Genomic DNA, 16,948 nt, shown 5'->3' with positions numbered 1-16,948 from the left:
GAGCTGGACGCAGGGCTCTATCTCACAACCCATGAGATCACAACCTGAGCGGAAACCAAGAGTTGGATGCTCAACCAACTGAGCTACCCAGACACCCCTGAAATCTAAAGTGTATTTAGATAATGTTTCACAGCTCAGAAGAAATGAGCCTTTTGACTGAACCTATGTGACCCTGTTCAGGACTGGCTGGCTCCAAATGAATTTCCTTTTATTTCAAAGTTGGCAACAATCTGGCTGTCTGCCATCAGAAGATGAGGTCTTACTGATCTTAGAAAAGTGAGACTGCTAAAGCACTGGGAACAGATTGAGATAGACACCTATGGTTGAGGCACTAAGTACACTTAGATGTAAGACTCACCACAGTGCTCCATGAGGAGTCATCGGGCCTCATTTGAGCAGAAAAGAGAGAATTATTGTGGCAAAATATTTACCATATGACAGAGTCATTTCTTTTTTCGCAAGCCTTAATTTCTTAGGATATGGTAATTTCTGGCACTTTATGGAAAACACATAGTGATCAACATTGTCTTTCAGTTCACTGATAGAAGGATCTCTGAGGCATAGCCAGTTATGGCAAGAGAGCAAACCTGGAGCTGCCCTCAGTGTAAGGGGTCCCTATGCCATCTCCCCTGTCTGCTGCAGTCATGCCTCTGGATGAGAATGACTCCCATGTGCTGCACAGGAGTTCACCCAAAGTTACAGGTAGAAACTGTAAGTAGAAAAGAAAGGAATCTTCCAAACTATAAACTTAAGTCTTTTAATAATGTTTTCTTTTATATACATCTATATGTATATAAATAAAAGTCTACATTAGCAAACATGTTTCTAAATGATCCTCCAAAGCAAATATTTTAACGCTTTTATATGCAAAGAATTAGTACAGGATTAAGTATAATTCTACTTCTATATTAATTTTGTTTGTAAACTGGAACTTGATCATTATTATAGCATTATGAGTCTAGAAAATATTAATAATCAATTTTACAATAATACCTTTGTGTACCCAAAAGACATCTCAGAAGCCTTGTCCTCAAACCCAAGCTCAAATGCTATGATTTTCTGTTCAAAGGTTCATTTTCTTTTTTTTTTTATCTTTTTCATCTCAGTATATTTTTATTACAATTTCATTACAGGTTGATGTTTATAGATTGGTTTATACCAAATGCATTTCAGGTAAGCTGTTCCCTAACAATATATGGGAAAGCAGAATCATTACATGGAAGGGCTGCCTACAAATCCAACTTTTGCCTGTAGACTGAAATGCCATTGATAGAATTCTGACATTAACGACCTTTAATTCTAAAGAGCCTGAGTCTCATTGGGGCACCTGGGTGGCTTATTCTGACTCTTCATCTCAGCTCAGGTCTTGCTCTCAGGAGTGAGTTCAAGCCTCATGCTGAGCTCCATGCTGGGTGTGGAGACTACTTAAAAAAAAAAGCCTGGGTACCCTTGACCTTATCTTCTTGACCTTTTCCTTCCATTATCACATGTGTATCTGTCTTACTGAGGTCTACAGCACTGTCACTAAACACAAAAACTAACCATGAATATTTTTTAGTTCCATTATATGCCTAGCACAGAGGCTCATGTGGTAGGGGGTTAAATATGTGCTGAAAGAAGGTGAATTTTAAAATATATATGCTTTACTTACTAAAATGTTTCGTTTTTATAGGAAGCTAGAAAAGAAAATGAAAAAGCCAAAGAAATTTTATATATAAAGAAATTACATATAAGGAAACTATGTGAGCGGCCTCTACACCCTATTGTTAGCCAGTTCAAAAAAACCCACAGGCTTCAGGTTATAAGGTATCGGGTAAGGCCCCCCCTCGGACCGCTGAGAGCCTCCGGCAGTGTCGTAAGATATTCAGGATCACGTGAAACCGCTTGTCAGCTTTCAAAGCTGTGAACTCCTTTATGTCAGCTTCCACTATGGAATAACGACCTTTGGTATCCTTTGTTTCTTCGTCAATAAATCTGTGATAGAGATTTCTGGCCACAGAACTCATTGACTTTTTTGGTTGATGTAGGATCTTATATTTACTAACCACCGCCTTGTTGATTTCTTTAATAACATCATTAATTTGACAATAGGTTAAGCGAGATTTCATGTACACTGGAATGCCATTAAATTCATCAGAAGTTATAAACGGCATTTCTTTAATACTTCTTTGTTCTTTTGGGGGCTTCTTTGTGGGTACAGTTTCCTCAACTTTGGTTCTTCAGGGTCAAGATCTGACACATTAGCAAAGTTCTGGCTTACTGTTACTTGAGGCAAATGGGGAGGAATGTTTTCTTTGAGATGCTCCACATCTTTATAATCCTCTTCAAGAGATTCAGAGTTCCTTGAGTGAATGGTTGGTTTGTTCTTGATATTGAATCTCCAATTCCAATTTTTTACAAGTTCATTTACTACGATGATTTCATCTCCTATTTTATCTAATGTAGTCTTCAAGGTAGGTTCCTGACCACAATTTCTTAGTAACAGAGTTCTTTTAATGTTGGCAATCTTTTCATTAATATGAGAGCATGATTGTTCCAGATCTGAGGAGGCCATCCTTTAAGCCTCTGGCGCGGATCCGGGAGCAAAGCGCCACTCGCTGCAGTATCGCGAGCCGTCAAGACCCAGTCTTGGAAGCCCAGGATCGCGAGACGCGACTCCGGGAGCGAAATTCAAAGTGCCTGCTGGGACCCGGTGCCGCGCAGGCGCACCTCGGTGCTCCCGGAAGGCTCAAAGGTTCATTTTCTTAACACAATCCAATCAATTCTCCCCAATGACTGGGTACTTTCACTACTCCTGCTGCCCAGGATGACCTGACCCCCCCAGTCAGGCTTAATCTTAATCAATCACAGCTTGGTCCTAACTCAATTTTATCCCCTTTCTTTCAGCTCCATACTCTGTACAACCCTGACATGTTTGGGATTCTATATCTTATGATGTTATTCTTTTTGTCCACCTGTGTAACTGTCAGCAAGTAAGAACCTCTCTGAGGCTCAGTTTCCTCATCTGTGAAATGGGACTAATATCCTCTACCCTCAGCATTGTATAATCTCATGTGTGCTACAGGAACACACAATGCATATTTAATTACAGCTGAATAACTGAAAATAACAAGTTATTTTCTTGTTTTTGAGGTTTATGCCTGGCCTTTTTTCAATCCACAACTTAGCACAGTCTCATGTGATATGTTCCAGTGTATGTTTAAGGTACAAATCCAAAACATTCATAATGCCAGCCATTGGCAGCAATTCACCAGAAGTTAGCTTCAAATTCTTTCTGCTTAACAAGTAAAACAAGTACCACCAAAGGAGCTAGAGGGACAGGATTCAAGGTGTCCATTGCTTGTGATTACTCATAAGGAAGCAACCTCATTGTCAGTTTTGCCTTGCTTTCTCATCATTGTGACTCAGTCCCTGCTGTCCCCAATCTCCTCTGAGTGTGTGGTCTATGTGCTGAGCTGGAGAAGCTTTACCAAGATCATCATTGCTTAGGTTGTCCAGTATTTCCTTCTCCAAAGCCTAAGGCTGGATACATTCCACAAAATACATAAAATAAAACCTATGTCTGATCTATAACTGGCTCAGATCTATTTAGGTTTACCACAGATTTAAGTTAAAGACTACAAGACTGGTCTACACCTGTAAGTTAAAAACCCTAAAACTGATAGAATCATTTCAGACATACACATATTCCAAACAAAATAAAATTAAAATTTTTCCTATAAATCCAAAAGAAATATTCTCTAACTCTACACCTAAAGAGACTTTTTGAAATTCATAGGACTTTCAAATAAAGTGCCACCCACCTGAAGAGGATTCATAATTAACACAAATGTTTCTTGTCGCTCCTTTTTTTTTTTTTTAAAAGACCTTATTCATCCATTTGACAGAGAGAGACACAGTGAGAGAGGGAACACAAGCAGGGGGAGTGGGAGAGGAGAAGCAGGCTTCCCACAGAGCAGGGAGCCTGATGCAGGGCTCGATCCCAGGACCCTGGGATCATGACCAAGCTGAAGGCAGACACATAACGACTGAGACACCCAGGCGCCCCTATACTTTTAATTTCTATTATAAGTCCATCTCACTGCTTTGAGGGCAGTTTCAAATAGAAAGTAATATAACCTCAAAAGGTTATACCAAGGCTCTGACATAAATAAACTCTTCAGTCAATGACATGACTATAGCTATTTGAAAAAACACAGAAAGGGCATAAATACAAGTAAAAGAAGATATCATCCCCATAGTTAGTATGAGCAAAGTACTTTGAATTATGGGTTTGGCTCATGTAGCTGCGCTGTCCACCAAGGTAGCCACTAGCCACATGGGGCTACTTAAAGTTAATTGATATTAAATAAAACTTGAAATTTAGTTCCTCAGTCCCATTAGCCATATTCTGAATGCTCAGTAACCATACGTGGTCAGTGACTACCTCACTGGATAGTACAAACATACAACATTTACATCATTGCAGAAAGTTCTATTAGGTAGTGCTGAAATAGGTTAGAATAGCACTCTTTGAAAGCCATAGATTTACTAACTGCCATTTATTTACTTAGGTTTTTAAGATACATAAACCTTGACAGATAACTGCAGTGGTCATTTTAGGTATGGTAACCCTATGTCCTGGCTTTTCTAGAAGACCAGTATTTCCTGTCTATATTACTTCCAGTAACATGAACCATTAAAGGTAAAAGTAAATGTAACAAATTAAATTTTTAGTAGGACTTTTTATATTAAATAAACAGACTCCTCTGTCACACGTGTCCCAAATTTTGATGCAAGAAAAAAACATAAAAAATAAAAACTCACATATATGGTGAATGCAGCCAAGAGTCTCTACTTTCTCTAGGAAGAGTCTCTACTTTCTCTAAATGACCCTAGCACCCATGCCTGTGTCTTAATTACTCACCGAACTCTAGGTAAGTCTGATCCAGGTGGAGCAGCTGAACCACCTCCCTGCTGATATCTGCAGGGAAGATAGTAAACTCTCTGTACCACTACTCGGACCCCAACTCCTGACCATGTGGCAGCTCCCTGGCTTTCCACTGCATCCAGGAGAGAATCCCTCAGGAGAGCTTGGGCTGGGAAGCGCTGTTTGGCTTCCTCATGTCCATGGGTGCAGTCTGTCCACATTGTAGTGAGACCACTACACATAACCTGGCCAAGACATGCAAAGGGAACAATTTCAGTTTAACTCATAACAGCATGGTATGTACCAAATCATGACATTATGAGGCAATCTTCTGACGTAACTGCAGAACAAGAAAGGAATGATAAAGATAAGACATTGCATGTGCCTCTGTGTCTGCCAGGTAACTAATGCTGTTGAGGAGGGCAAGGTAAGCAAGATAACATGGGAACAGCAGAGTGTTTCCAATCAGGAGAAGCAAAGATCATTTTGGGTCTTTGAAAACATGTAAAGTCCTGCTATTACAATACTTCATGGTAATCTAGAAAATTTTTCTTTTATGAGATAAACAATCCCAACAGGACACTAAAAAACAAAAGAATGACTAGGGTTTCAAAATTAAGTCATTATTAAGTGCTTGTTGTGTGCAGTCTACTAGGCTAGACACTTTACAGGCTCATGTAGCCTCCCAACAACCCTTTACAATAATATTAAATATCATAGTAAGGTAACACTTCTAGAGGACATTCCAGGTACTTTTCTTTATGTACTGTACTTATATAACCAACGTATTTAACCTCATAACTACCCAAGTGGGTAGATTATATCATTATTACCATTTTAAAGATAAAAATATCAAAACACAGAAAAATTATGTATCTTGCCCAGTGTTACTCAGCAATAAGTGGTTGAGGCAGAATTTGAACCAGGATACCTGGTTCTAAAGCCTATATTCATAACCATGATGTTATACTGCAGCTTCATTGTCACTGTTGTTAAGACAAAAATGTTCTCTCAAGAATTTAGTATCAATAGCTATTTACAACTAAATGTTAAAGCAGTAATGCCCTTTGACTCATAAATTAAATTAATTAGAGAGCCCTCTTTTCCCCATTATGCCCTTCAGATACTTCTTTTGATAATCAAAGGGAGAGTATGCTTGTTGAAACATTTACAAACAAGATGCAAGTTTGTATACTTTTTTCTTTTTTTAATTTAAGATTTTATTTATTTATTTGTCAGAGAGAAAGAGAGCACAAGCAGGGGGAGCAGCAGGCAGAGGGAGAAGCAGGATCCCTGCTGAGCAAGGAGCCTAATGGACCTGAGCTGAAGGCAGACACTTAACCGACTGAGCCACCCAGGCACCCCCACTTTTCTTTTTCTTATATCCCCTCACACGATCTGTCAGCCTTAGCATTCTGTTCAGTGCTGATTCAGCTAATTGGGTGAACCTGAGATGGTGCACATGGAGTCATAGACACTTAGAGCCTGGAATGATCCTTGGAGTGCCCTTCCTGCCTTCTATGAGTGAAATTTAATGGTTCCCTAAATATATCTTGGCAAATGATCATGACTCAGGGCCAATAAAATTTCAAAAACCAATCTACAGCATATAATTTCAAGTTTATGCAGTTCTTTTTATCCCAAGGGATACAGATACTGTGAAAAAGAAAAAAATGACTTTTCTGATAAGTAAAAGGCTTAAGCAAAATTCTTACACAATTACAAAATGAGAATAAAAAATAAAAAATCATATATTTTGATGGATTAGAATAAAGATTAAAAAAACACAATTATATAGATGAAATACTATGAAAAGACTACTACCAAATACTGAGCCACTTCATACTTTCTTCAGGCATAACAATAATAACAAGATGTTCTAGCATATATATTTACTGAATATTTGAAGGGGAACCAAAGGTAAACATCTTTGCTTATACCTTTCAAGTCCAATATTATTACAAAGCATAAAACATCTAAAACAAATGAAAATTTACCTGGCTTTCAGGTGATTTATATGTTAGATTCCTAAATCTAAACATCTGAGCCAAAGTGATACTTCTTGGAAGGAGTGTGTCCCAACAGTGTGCTTCATGTATTATTTTTGAATCTTCTTTGGCAACAACTTTCTCACAAAAATAAGTATTCAGAATAACAGGGCAACTTCCATTTGGTACAATAAGTTTTTGCCTGAAAAAGAGAAAGAAATATAATAGTTTACAGTTAGAGTTTATTTACAATGTTGGATTTCCCTCATGTTCTTGCTAAATCAGGAATACAAAGGGCAATGACTTACCTCTATGGACAGATAAAACTAAGTTAGGCCACTAAGTGACAGCTACAGATGAATGAATGGAGAAAATGTGGTACATATATACACTGGAATATTACTCAGCCATAAAAAGAATGAGATCTTGTCATTTGTAATATGAATAGATTTAGAGAGTGTTATATTAAGTGAAATAAGTCTGACAAAGATAGGCAAATACCATATGATCTCACTTAAATATGGAATCTAAAAACAACAGAAACAAACAAACAAAAACAAAACAGTCTCATAAATACAGAAAACAAACTGGTAGTTGCCAGAGGGGCTGGGCTTGGGGTGGGGAGATGGGCAAAATGGGTGAAGGGGATTCAGAGGTACAAACCTGCAGTTATAAAATGAGTAAGTCATGGGGATAAGAAGCACCACATGGGGGACATGGTCAATAATATTGTAAAACTTTGTATGATGACAGATGGTAACCTATCATGGTAAGCACTGTGTAATGCACAGAACTACCAAAGCACTATGTTACATACCTGAAACTAATGGGATATTGTATGTCAACTATACTTCAATAAAACAAACAGACAAACAAACAAAAGGGACACCCACCCTCACATGCTCAAGAGGGAATGTCAATGGAATTAATTTTACTTTTCCAGTGCAAGTCTGTGTCAGGAGACGGGGAATGGAAGAACGCCATGTCACTGCCTGGGCTTGAGCTCCCTCAAGTCTCCTACTCTGGTAGATGATGGCCTTGGAGAAATGCAGGGAGTGAGCAAAGACTCAACAGGATCAAGAATTGCCCAGACATTAAAATGTTATTTACAAATGAAATCTTCAGACACTTTGACAGCTCTAATCTTTCAAAGAACATGACATCAAGACCCAAAGGAGCTTCTACCTTCACTATCAAATAGAACACAGTCACAGAAATGCTTCACATTTAAGTTGAAAAGTAATGTGGGGACATAACAGACAAAATTCTCCTGGTCCCTTTCAGACATCTGATTTGACATCTTCAACACTCATTCCTTAAAGAAGGTAGTGCTGCTTAACATTAAGGAAAATTTAGGACTTCTACTTCTGGGAAGGTGGGAGTAGACATACTTTTCCCTAATTTATCCTCTGAAGCACAATTAAAATGCCTAACATTCCATATCAACTAAACATTAGACACTGAGGTGGAAAAAAGAAGGCATACCAGCGAAGCCCTAGAAACCTTGAGACCTAAGGAACAACACAGTGGTGAGTTCCCGGGTTTTCTGTTTTCTTATATGCCAGACTTCAAACTGAAGAAGATGGCAACCTGATACAGCAATGGGTACAGATAAAAAAGTCTCCTACAAAAGCTTACTCTCTCCAACTAAAGGCTAATAAAGGAATAGCCTAGTATAATACAAAACTTTCAGAAAATGACTGCTCTAATCTAGGCAAACATCACAGAAAAACCTGTGACTCACTATCATATACACCAGAAAAGGGTGAGTAGGGAGCTCAGACTTGCACTCTTATCAGGCTGTAATAAAAAATCTCGATAGCCCAGGTGGGGTGGTGTGAGAGAAGGCAGGATAGAATGTTGGGACTTCCATCCCTGCAGGCTTATAATGAGCCTTCCCTGATCAACCCCCCAACCCCCAACACACACACACCATGACAATGGAGATCACCTGGGGGCCTGGACTTCAATCCTCCCCCAACCCCCCCCCCCCCGCCCGACATCAGTAACCAGTACTCCTGGCTACCCTCTATCCTCACACCTTCTTCCAGTCCTCTCAGTAGAAGCCATGTGGGAAGCAGCACCCCTGGCCCTCCCAGCAAGGGTGATATCAGTGGAGGCTTAACAGGAAGCTGGAACTCACATCTACCTAGCAGTTACAAGGAGTCCTTTCCCCCTAAGCATTAATGGAGGCCAAGTGGGGAATTTGGACTTCTTCCTCCACCTGGCAGTAACAACCTCCACCCCCCTGTCCTACTCCCTCCACTTCTCTTCTCAGAACAGGATCAGACAAAGCACCCTAAAACAGATTTAAATAAGATCCAGAGTCTCATAATACCTCAAATGTACAGGTTACCATCTAAAGTCACTTCTTATACTAAGAACCAGGAAAAATCTCAAATGAAAAAAGATAATTAATAGATGAGAATGCCGAAATGACACAGGTATTAGAATTATTTGACAAAGATTCTAAAGTAGCCATTATAAGCATGCTTCAATAGGCAATTATGAACACACAGAGACAAATGAAAAGAAATAAAGTCTCAGCAAAGAAATAGATTTTTTTAGAATGGAAATTTTGAACCAAGAAATAAAATGACAATAAAAACTCAATGGATGGGTTCAACAGCAGAATGGAGGAAACAGAAAAAAAATCAGTGAACCTGAAGACAAAAACAGAAATTAAACAATATGAATGACAAAGAAGAAATAGACTTAAAACAATCTGAACAGAACCTCAAGATCTGTGGGAAAGACGAAATAAAAATAGATATATACAGGTAAATACAATAAGCTTTCCTACTCTTCTTGGGTTTTCAAAATTGTATTTAGAGTTGCAGCAACAATTATAACACTCTCTGATATAGTTCTAAATGAATATAAAAACAATATTTAAGAAAATCATAGTTGAGAACAGTAAAGGGATATAAGAGGTAAGGTTTATACACTTCATAAAAACTGGCAAAACGTTGATCCAGTAGACTGTGATAAAATGTAATCCTTAGAGCAATCAATAAAATAGCTATAAAAAGAGATATATACAGAAATATTATAAATAAATTAAAATAAAATTCTAAAAAATGTTCAACCCACATGAAGCTGGGGAAAAGAAAACAGAAATGAAAAACAGAAAGAGAATGTAGAGAAGACAAAAAATAAAAAGGTAGCCCCAAGTCCTAACACATCAATAATTATATTAAGTGTAAATGGTCTAAATAAACCAAGTAAAAAACAAAGATTAGCAGAGTGGATTAAAAAAACATGATCCATCCGTATGTTGTCTATAAGAAATTCACTTCATATATAAAGATATAGGTGAAACAAAAGTAAAAAGATGGGGAAAATACATCACATAAACATTAATAAAAGTATAGCTTTTATTAATTTATTAAGGGAAGGGTATCATATGAAGTAGGCTTTAGAGCAAAGAAAATTATCAGAGGCCGGAGGGACATTACATAATGACTTTTACCAAATGTGCAAAGAAAATTAACACCAATTTCATACAATCTTTTTCAGAAAACAGAAGAGGAGGAAATACTGCCCAATTCACTTTATAAAGCTAGTATTACCCTAATATTAAAACCAGATAAAGACAGTGCCAAAAAAAAAAAAAAAGGGAGAAGAAGAAAGAAAAGAGAAACCACAGACCAACATACCTCAGGAATACAGATGAAAAATTCTTAATAAAATACTAGAAAATAGAATTCAGAAGTGAGTATAAGGAAGTATGCAACATGACAAAGGGGTTAATTCCAGAGATGCAAGTCTCATTTGATATTTGAAAATCACCTCCACCACATTCAAGATGAAAGAAGTCATATAGCTCATCAGTAGATGCAGAAAAACCATTTTATAACATTCAACACTCATATAATAATAAAAAAAAAACAGAAAACCAGAAATACAGAACGCCCTCAAGTTGATAAAGAGCATCCACAAAAATCCTACGGGTAGCACTATAATTAATAGTGAAGGAATGAATGCTTTCCATCTAAGAAGGGAAACAAGGCAAGGATGTCCATTCTCACCACTTTTTCTTTTCTTTTTTTGTTGTTAAAAAGAGGCCTATGTTCTTTCTTCACATACAGGACACTGAATACTTTTAACAGCATTTCCCACAAAGAATGAGAGGAAATGGAAAGAAAAGAGTGAGAATTATTTACATTTTCCAAATGGAAACAAGGAGATTCCCAAGGGCATAAGTGGTCATCAGAATTCTGGGTTGCAAGCCCCATTTGGTCTTAGTTCTACCACCAACACCATCAGGGGACACAGGAGGAGCCACAAGTGACAAGCCTGCTAACCTCAGTTCCAGCTGTGGGCCCTAAAGCAGCCCATGACCCAGATCTAGTGGGTTTACAAACCACTTATCTGATATCTGATATCACATATCTGATAAGGGATTAATATCCAAAATATAAAAGAAACTCATACAACTCAATAGCAAAAAAACAACCTGATTAGAAAATGGGCACAAGATCTGAGTCAACGTTCCTCCAAAGAAGACATACAAATGACCAACAGGTATATGAAAATGTGCTCAACATCATTAATCATCAGGGAAATGCCAAACTAAATCACAAGATTTCACCTCACACATGTTAAGATGGCAAGTCTCAAAAAGACAAGATATCAAGTATTGTTGAAGGTATGGAGAAAAGGAAACCCCTGTACACTTTTGGTAGGAATGCAAATTCGTACAGTCATTATAGAAAACAGTATGGAGGTTCATAAAAAAATTTACAATAGAACTACCATATGATCCAGCAATTCCACTTCTGGGTATATGTCCAAAATAAATGAAATCAGGATCTCAAAGAGATATGTGAACTTCCATGTTCATTTCAACATTATTCACAATAGCCAAAATATGGAAACAACCTTTGTCTGTTGACAGATGAATGGATAAAGAAAAAGTAGTGTATATATGCACATGTGCATGTGCACACACATGAATAATATTTAGCCATAAAAGAGGAAATCCTGTCATTTGTGAAAACATGAATAAGGAGAAACCTGGAGGACATTATGCTAAGTGAAATAAACCAGACACAGAAAATTAAATATTTCATAATCTTGCTTATATGTGGAATCTAAAAAAATTGAACTGCTAGAAGCAGAGAGTGGAATTGTGGTTAACAGGGGCTACGGGATGGGGAAAAGAGAGCTATTGGTCAAAAGATACAAATTTTCAGTTATTAGATGAATGCGTTCTGGAGATCTAATGAACAGCATGGTGACTATAGTTAATAATATATTATACAGTTGAATTTTGCCATGAAGTAGATCTTAAGTGTTCTCACCACACACACAAGAAAAGGTAACTAAGTGTGATGAAAGATACATTAATTAGATTGTGGTAGTTATTTCACAACGTATATCAATATATATCAAACCATCACCTTATATACTTTATACAATTTTTATGGCCCATACACCTTAACAAAGTTGGAAAAAAATAAAATTTATATGGAAAGGTAAAGGAAACAGAATATCTAAAACAATTTTGAAAAAGAATAGAATGGGACAAATCACTCTATCTGATATCAAGACTTAACCATATAGTTACAATAATCAATACTGTATGGATTTGGTAGAGGAATAGACAGATCAATAAAGCAGAATAGAGAACCTATAAGTAGACTCCACAGATATGCCCAACTGATTTTTCACAAAAGTGCCAAAGTAATACAATAAAGGAAGTAGACTCTGGATTATTCATAGTCAGGAAAGTATGAGCTTCAAATGAAGTCTCAAACTTCATATGAAATTTAACTCAAAATTAATCATGAACACAAATGTAAACCATAAAGCCATAAACCTTTTAGAAAAAAAAAGACAGGAAAAATCTTTAATACTTAGGCTAGACAAAGTATACTTAGACTTGAGATAAAAAAAAAAATTACCCATAAAAAGAAAAAGAAATTGACAACTGGACTTCATCAAAACTAAAAACTTTTGCTTTGAGAAAGACCTTGTTAAGAGGACAAAAAGAGGTGGGGGGATGGGGCTACTGGGTGATGGACATTAAAGAGGGCATGTGATGTAATGAGCACTGGGTATTATATAAGACTAACAAATCACTGACCTCTACCTCTGAAACCAATAATACATTATATGTTAATTAATTGAATTTGAATTAAAAATAAATAAATTTTTAAAAAGAAGATAAAAAGAGAACCTACAGAGGGAAGATATTTGCAAATCACATATCCAAGAAAGGACAATGACCTAGAATATATAAAGAAATCTGAAAACTGAGTGTGGAAAAATGAACAATTAGAACATGGACAACTGTCACGAAAAGACAATTCACCAAAGAGATATACAAATGGCAAATTAGTACATCAAAATATGTTCATTGTCATTAGCCATTAATAAAACACACATTAAAGCCATAGAGGTATATAGTACCTCTATACTATCCAAATGGTTAAAATAAAACATAGTGATACCATCAAAAGCAGATGAGGATATAGAGAGCTGGATTGCTCAAACATTGCTGGTGGGAATGTAAAGGTATACAGCCACTCGGAAAAATTTTGGCAATTTTGGAAAAACACTAAATATGCAATTACCATACAACCCACTGCACTCCTGGGCATTTATTGCAGAGATGCAAACTTATGTTTATACAAAAACCTATGTAGGAATGTTCACAGCAGCTGTATTCATAATAGTCTACAACTGGAAACTTAAATGTCATCATTGGGTGAGAATCGTTAAGCAAACTGTTAAATCCACATCACAGAACAACTATTCAGCAATAAAAAGGAAGGAACTATTGATAGACACAACGACATGGATAAATCTCCAGGGAATTACGCTGAGTGAAAAACAAATAATCCCTAAAGAGATAGAGAACATATTAGCAGTTGCCAGGTTTAAGGGTCTAGTACATTTCCACAAAATCCAAATACAAATTTGCAAGTGAGGTTTTAAGCCTATCGGCTATAGGTATGGTAACTAGAAGTAAGAAAAAAATTATGAGAGATGGAGACAGAGTTAGACACACACACACACACACACACACACACACACACACACACACACAAAGAGAGAGAAGAGAGGAAGGGAGGGACAGAGAGACAGATACAGAGTCAGCAAGAAGAGGCTATAATAAGAGAGGAAGGGTGGGGCACAGTGTCTAGCACTGTCTGGGTAAATATGTTCCACACAACAAGATGGATGAAAGCTGTCATAAACTTCCAGCCTTTTCTTTCAAATTAATTAAAAAAACTAAGATAAATATTATTTTAACAACTAAGTTAAGAAGAAAGTACTAGTAAAATTTTTATATTTAGAACTTTTCAGTTTACAGATAAACATTACCAATATTAGAACTATGTTCTGCCCAATTCAGTCTTGTTTAAGGCTGTTAAGGTTAAACTGAATTAAAAATAGCAAACCAGGGGTGCCTGGGTAGCTCAGTTGGTTGAGCCTCCGACTCTTGGTTTCAGCTCAGGTCATGATTTCAGGGTCATGAGATGAGCCCTTCATCGGGTTCCATGCTCAGCACTAAGTCTGCTTGAGATTCTTTCTCTCTCCCTTTCTGCTCCTCCCCCACTCACACTCTCTCTCTCTCAAATAATAAGTAAAATCTTAAAAAAAAGAAAATAGCAAACCACTCCAACGAAGTGAAAGCTTAATTAGCCTTCTTTCTATGCTACCAATAATCCCTAAAATTTTCAAAATTATTTTAATGAGTTTAACCTTCTATTTATTCTACTTAGCTCAGGTCCAAAAAAGGATATCTTCCTTACTTAAATAATCACTTTTTCAAAAAGAAGATTAATTTACTGATTTCAATAGCATTAGATGTTCTTTGTCTCCTGGGGAGGACCACATGGCTAATTATGAGCAATTTATCTGCAAAAGCGGCATAATTTACAAACATATATGCAAATCCAAAAGGGGCTCATTTTTTTGATCTCTTGTTGACAAAGTGAATAAACTCATGATAGATGCAGGATTATTGCATCAAAATGAATAAAAAGCATTAATATATTTGGCCTGTCCTCAATGCAACTATACTAGATAACTGTACAAATATACCCATGATATCAAGCATTATATTCTTGGTGTTTTTGCTCATTTCCCTCCATTTCCTTCTTATTTATGAGCAGACTTGAAGGGCCTCTTAAAGTGTTTCAAATGCCTTGCTAATCTCTATTATAAAGCTCACATTTTTATTAGCTAATAAAAATAATATTTAACACTCCATATTTTAATATTTGCCTATTAGAAACATAGGTCTCCTTAGCCTAGTGATGGGTATTAAAGAGGGCACGTATTGCGTGGAGTACTGGGTGTTATACACAAACAATGAATCATGGAACACTACATCAAAAACTAATGATGTAATGTATGGTGATTAACATAACAATAAAAAATTAAAAAAAAAAGAAACATAGGTCTCTAATGCTTTTAGCTCCCATATTCTAATTCTCCTTCGTATTTAATGTTCAGTTCTATATGAAAATATTCTTTTTATTTATTATTTTTTTATTTTATTTTGTTATGTTAGTCACCATACAATACATCATTAGTTTTTGATGTGGTGTTCCACGATTCATTGTTTTCGTATAACACCCTGTGCTCCATGCAGTACGTGCCCTCCTTAATACCCACCACCGGGCTAACACATCCCCCCAACGCCCCTCCCCTCTAAAATCCTGTTTGTTTCTCAGAGTCCACAGTCTCTCATGGTTCATCTCTCCCTCTGATTCCCCCCCTTCATTTTTCCCTTCCTTCTCCTAATGTCCTCCATGCTATTCCTTATGTTCCACAAATAAGTGAAACCATATGATAATTGGCTTTCTCTGCTTGACTTATTTCACTTAGCATAATCTCCTCCAGTCCCATCCATGTTGATGTCAAAACATATTCTTGATAAAAAAAATTAACTTTGAAATTTTACAATTCATAGTAATCTGATAAGGAAGGTTGACCTGGCAGGAATCCCTTTTAGCAATAAAAAAATAGAACTCTTTTAATTTCAAATGGGGAAAAAATGAAGTTAGCTAATAGGCAATTAACAAAAATAAACATTAAAGTGATGCAGTTGGAAAGAACGATGTCCTTAATTAAATGTGTATCATTTTGCAATATCACAGCATTTTTTTTAAAGATTTTATTTATTTATTTGAGAGAGAGAGAATGAGAGATAGAGAGCACGAGAGGGAAGAGGGTCAGAGGGAGAAGCAGACTCCCTGCTGAGCAGGGAGCCCGATGTGGGACTCGATCCCGGGACTCCAGGATCATGACCTGAGCTGAAGGCAGTCGCTCAACCAACTGAGCCACCCGGGCGCCCAATATCACGGCATTTCTGTTTACTTACTCAGCCCTCCACCTTGGTAGCAATGTTAGGGTTAACCCAAATTCAGAATCTTCCAGATTCCCAGAAATTATAGAGATGATAATAAACAGTGTCATCCCAAACAGGCAGATTTTTTAAAGTTTTAAAAACTTTTTTAAATCATTAAAAAAGACTTACGTTGTAACTATTAATCTGGACCTCTTTTATAATTAACAAGTCACTACAAATTTAGCAAAAAGAAAAGTTTTAACTATTTTGAAATGTGGCTGAGTAATTACATATTTTCAAAAATAGCATATATATATCAGTGTTGTTAGCTTTGCTTAAAAGAAATGAAACCCAAGGTAAAAATAATGGTTATTTGGCCCAGCTGTAGGGCTCTGGGAGAGACAAGAACCCAGGCCATGCTTTTGAAGCATGTGGCCAGCTCATCAACCCCTGCATCTTCTGCAGGAAACAAGGGGGAACGCTTATTTTAATGATGACACAAATGTTTATTTAATTAAACATAAAACAAAAATATTGAATATACACATTTAGTAAAATTGTTCCTGATTCAAGCTAATCAAAATGAATTAGTTTAGAATAGAAACGATTTGTAAGGATGCTTAGTTCATTACTTTAAATCACAAATTAAAATTATAGTTGTTAGAAAAGAGAAAGTTTTGGCAAGCCTTCTGAAATAGAAATAACTAATTTTTTTAAATTAAGGTATAATTGACATATCAT

General features: G+C 36.6%; 1 protein-coding gene and 1 pseudogene across 11 annotated transcripts in view; both read right to left on the bottom strand.

Annotated features, from left to right (window-relative positions):
* The window catches only part of SPIDR (scaffold protein involved in DNA repair), a 584,775-nt gene that overhangs the window by 155,606 nt on the left and 412,221 nt on the right, over positions 1-16,948 (bottom strand). For all 11 annotated transcript variants that reach the window (XM_025870570.2, XM_025870572.2, XM_025870571.2 and 8 more), the window contains 2 exons: positions 6,907-7,099; positions 4,907-5,154 (listed from right to left, as the gene is read on the bottom strand). In XM_025870570.2, the coding sequence (XP_025726355.2) occupies positions 4,907-5,154; positions 6,907-7,099 (441 nt within the window). The remainder of the gene's footprint in view (positions 1-4,906; positions 5,155-6,906; positions 7,100-16,948) is intronic.
* On the bottom strand, positions 1,434-3,044 carry LOC112823054 (SKA complex subunit 1-like; annotated as a pseudogene).

Source organism: Callorhinus ursinus, unplaced genomic scaffold (assembly GCF_003265705.2).
Source record: "Callorhinus ursinus isolate GAN/ISIS: 27379988/994484 unplaced genomic scaffold, GSC_fseal_2.0 scaffold5, whole genome shotgun sequence".
Taxonomy (NCBI): Eukaryota; Metazoa; Chordata; class Mammalia; order Carnivora; family Otariidae; genus Callorhinus; species Callorhinus ursinus.
The sequence above is the reverse complement of the archived record's forward strand: the minus strand, read 5'-3'. Positions and strand labels throughout refer to the sequence as shown.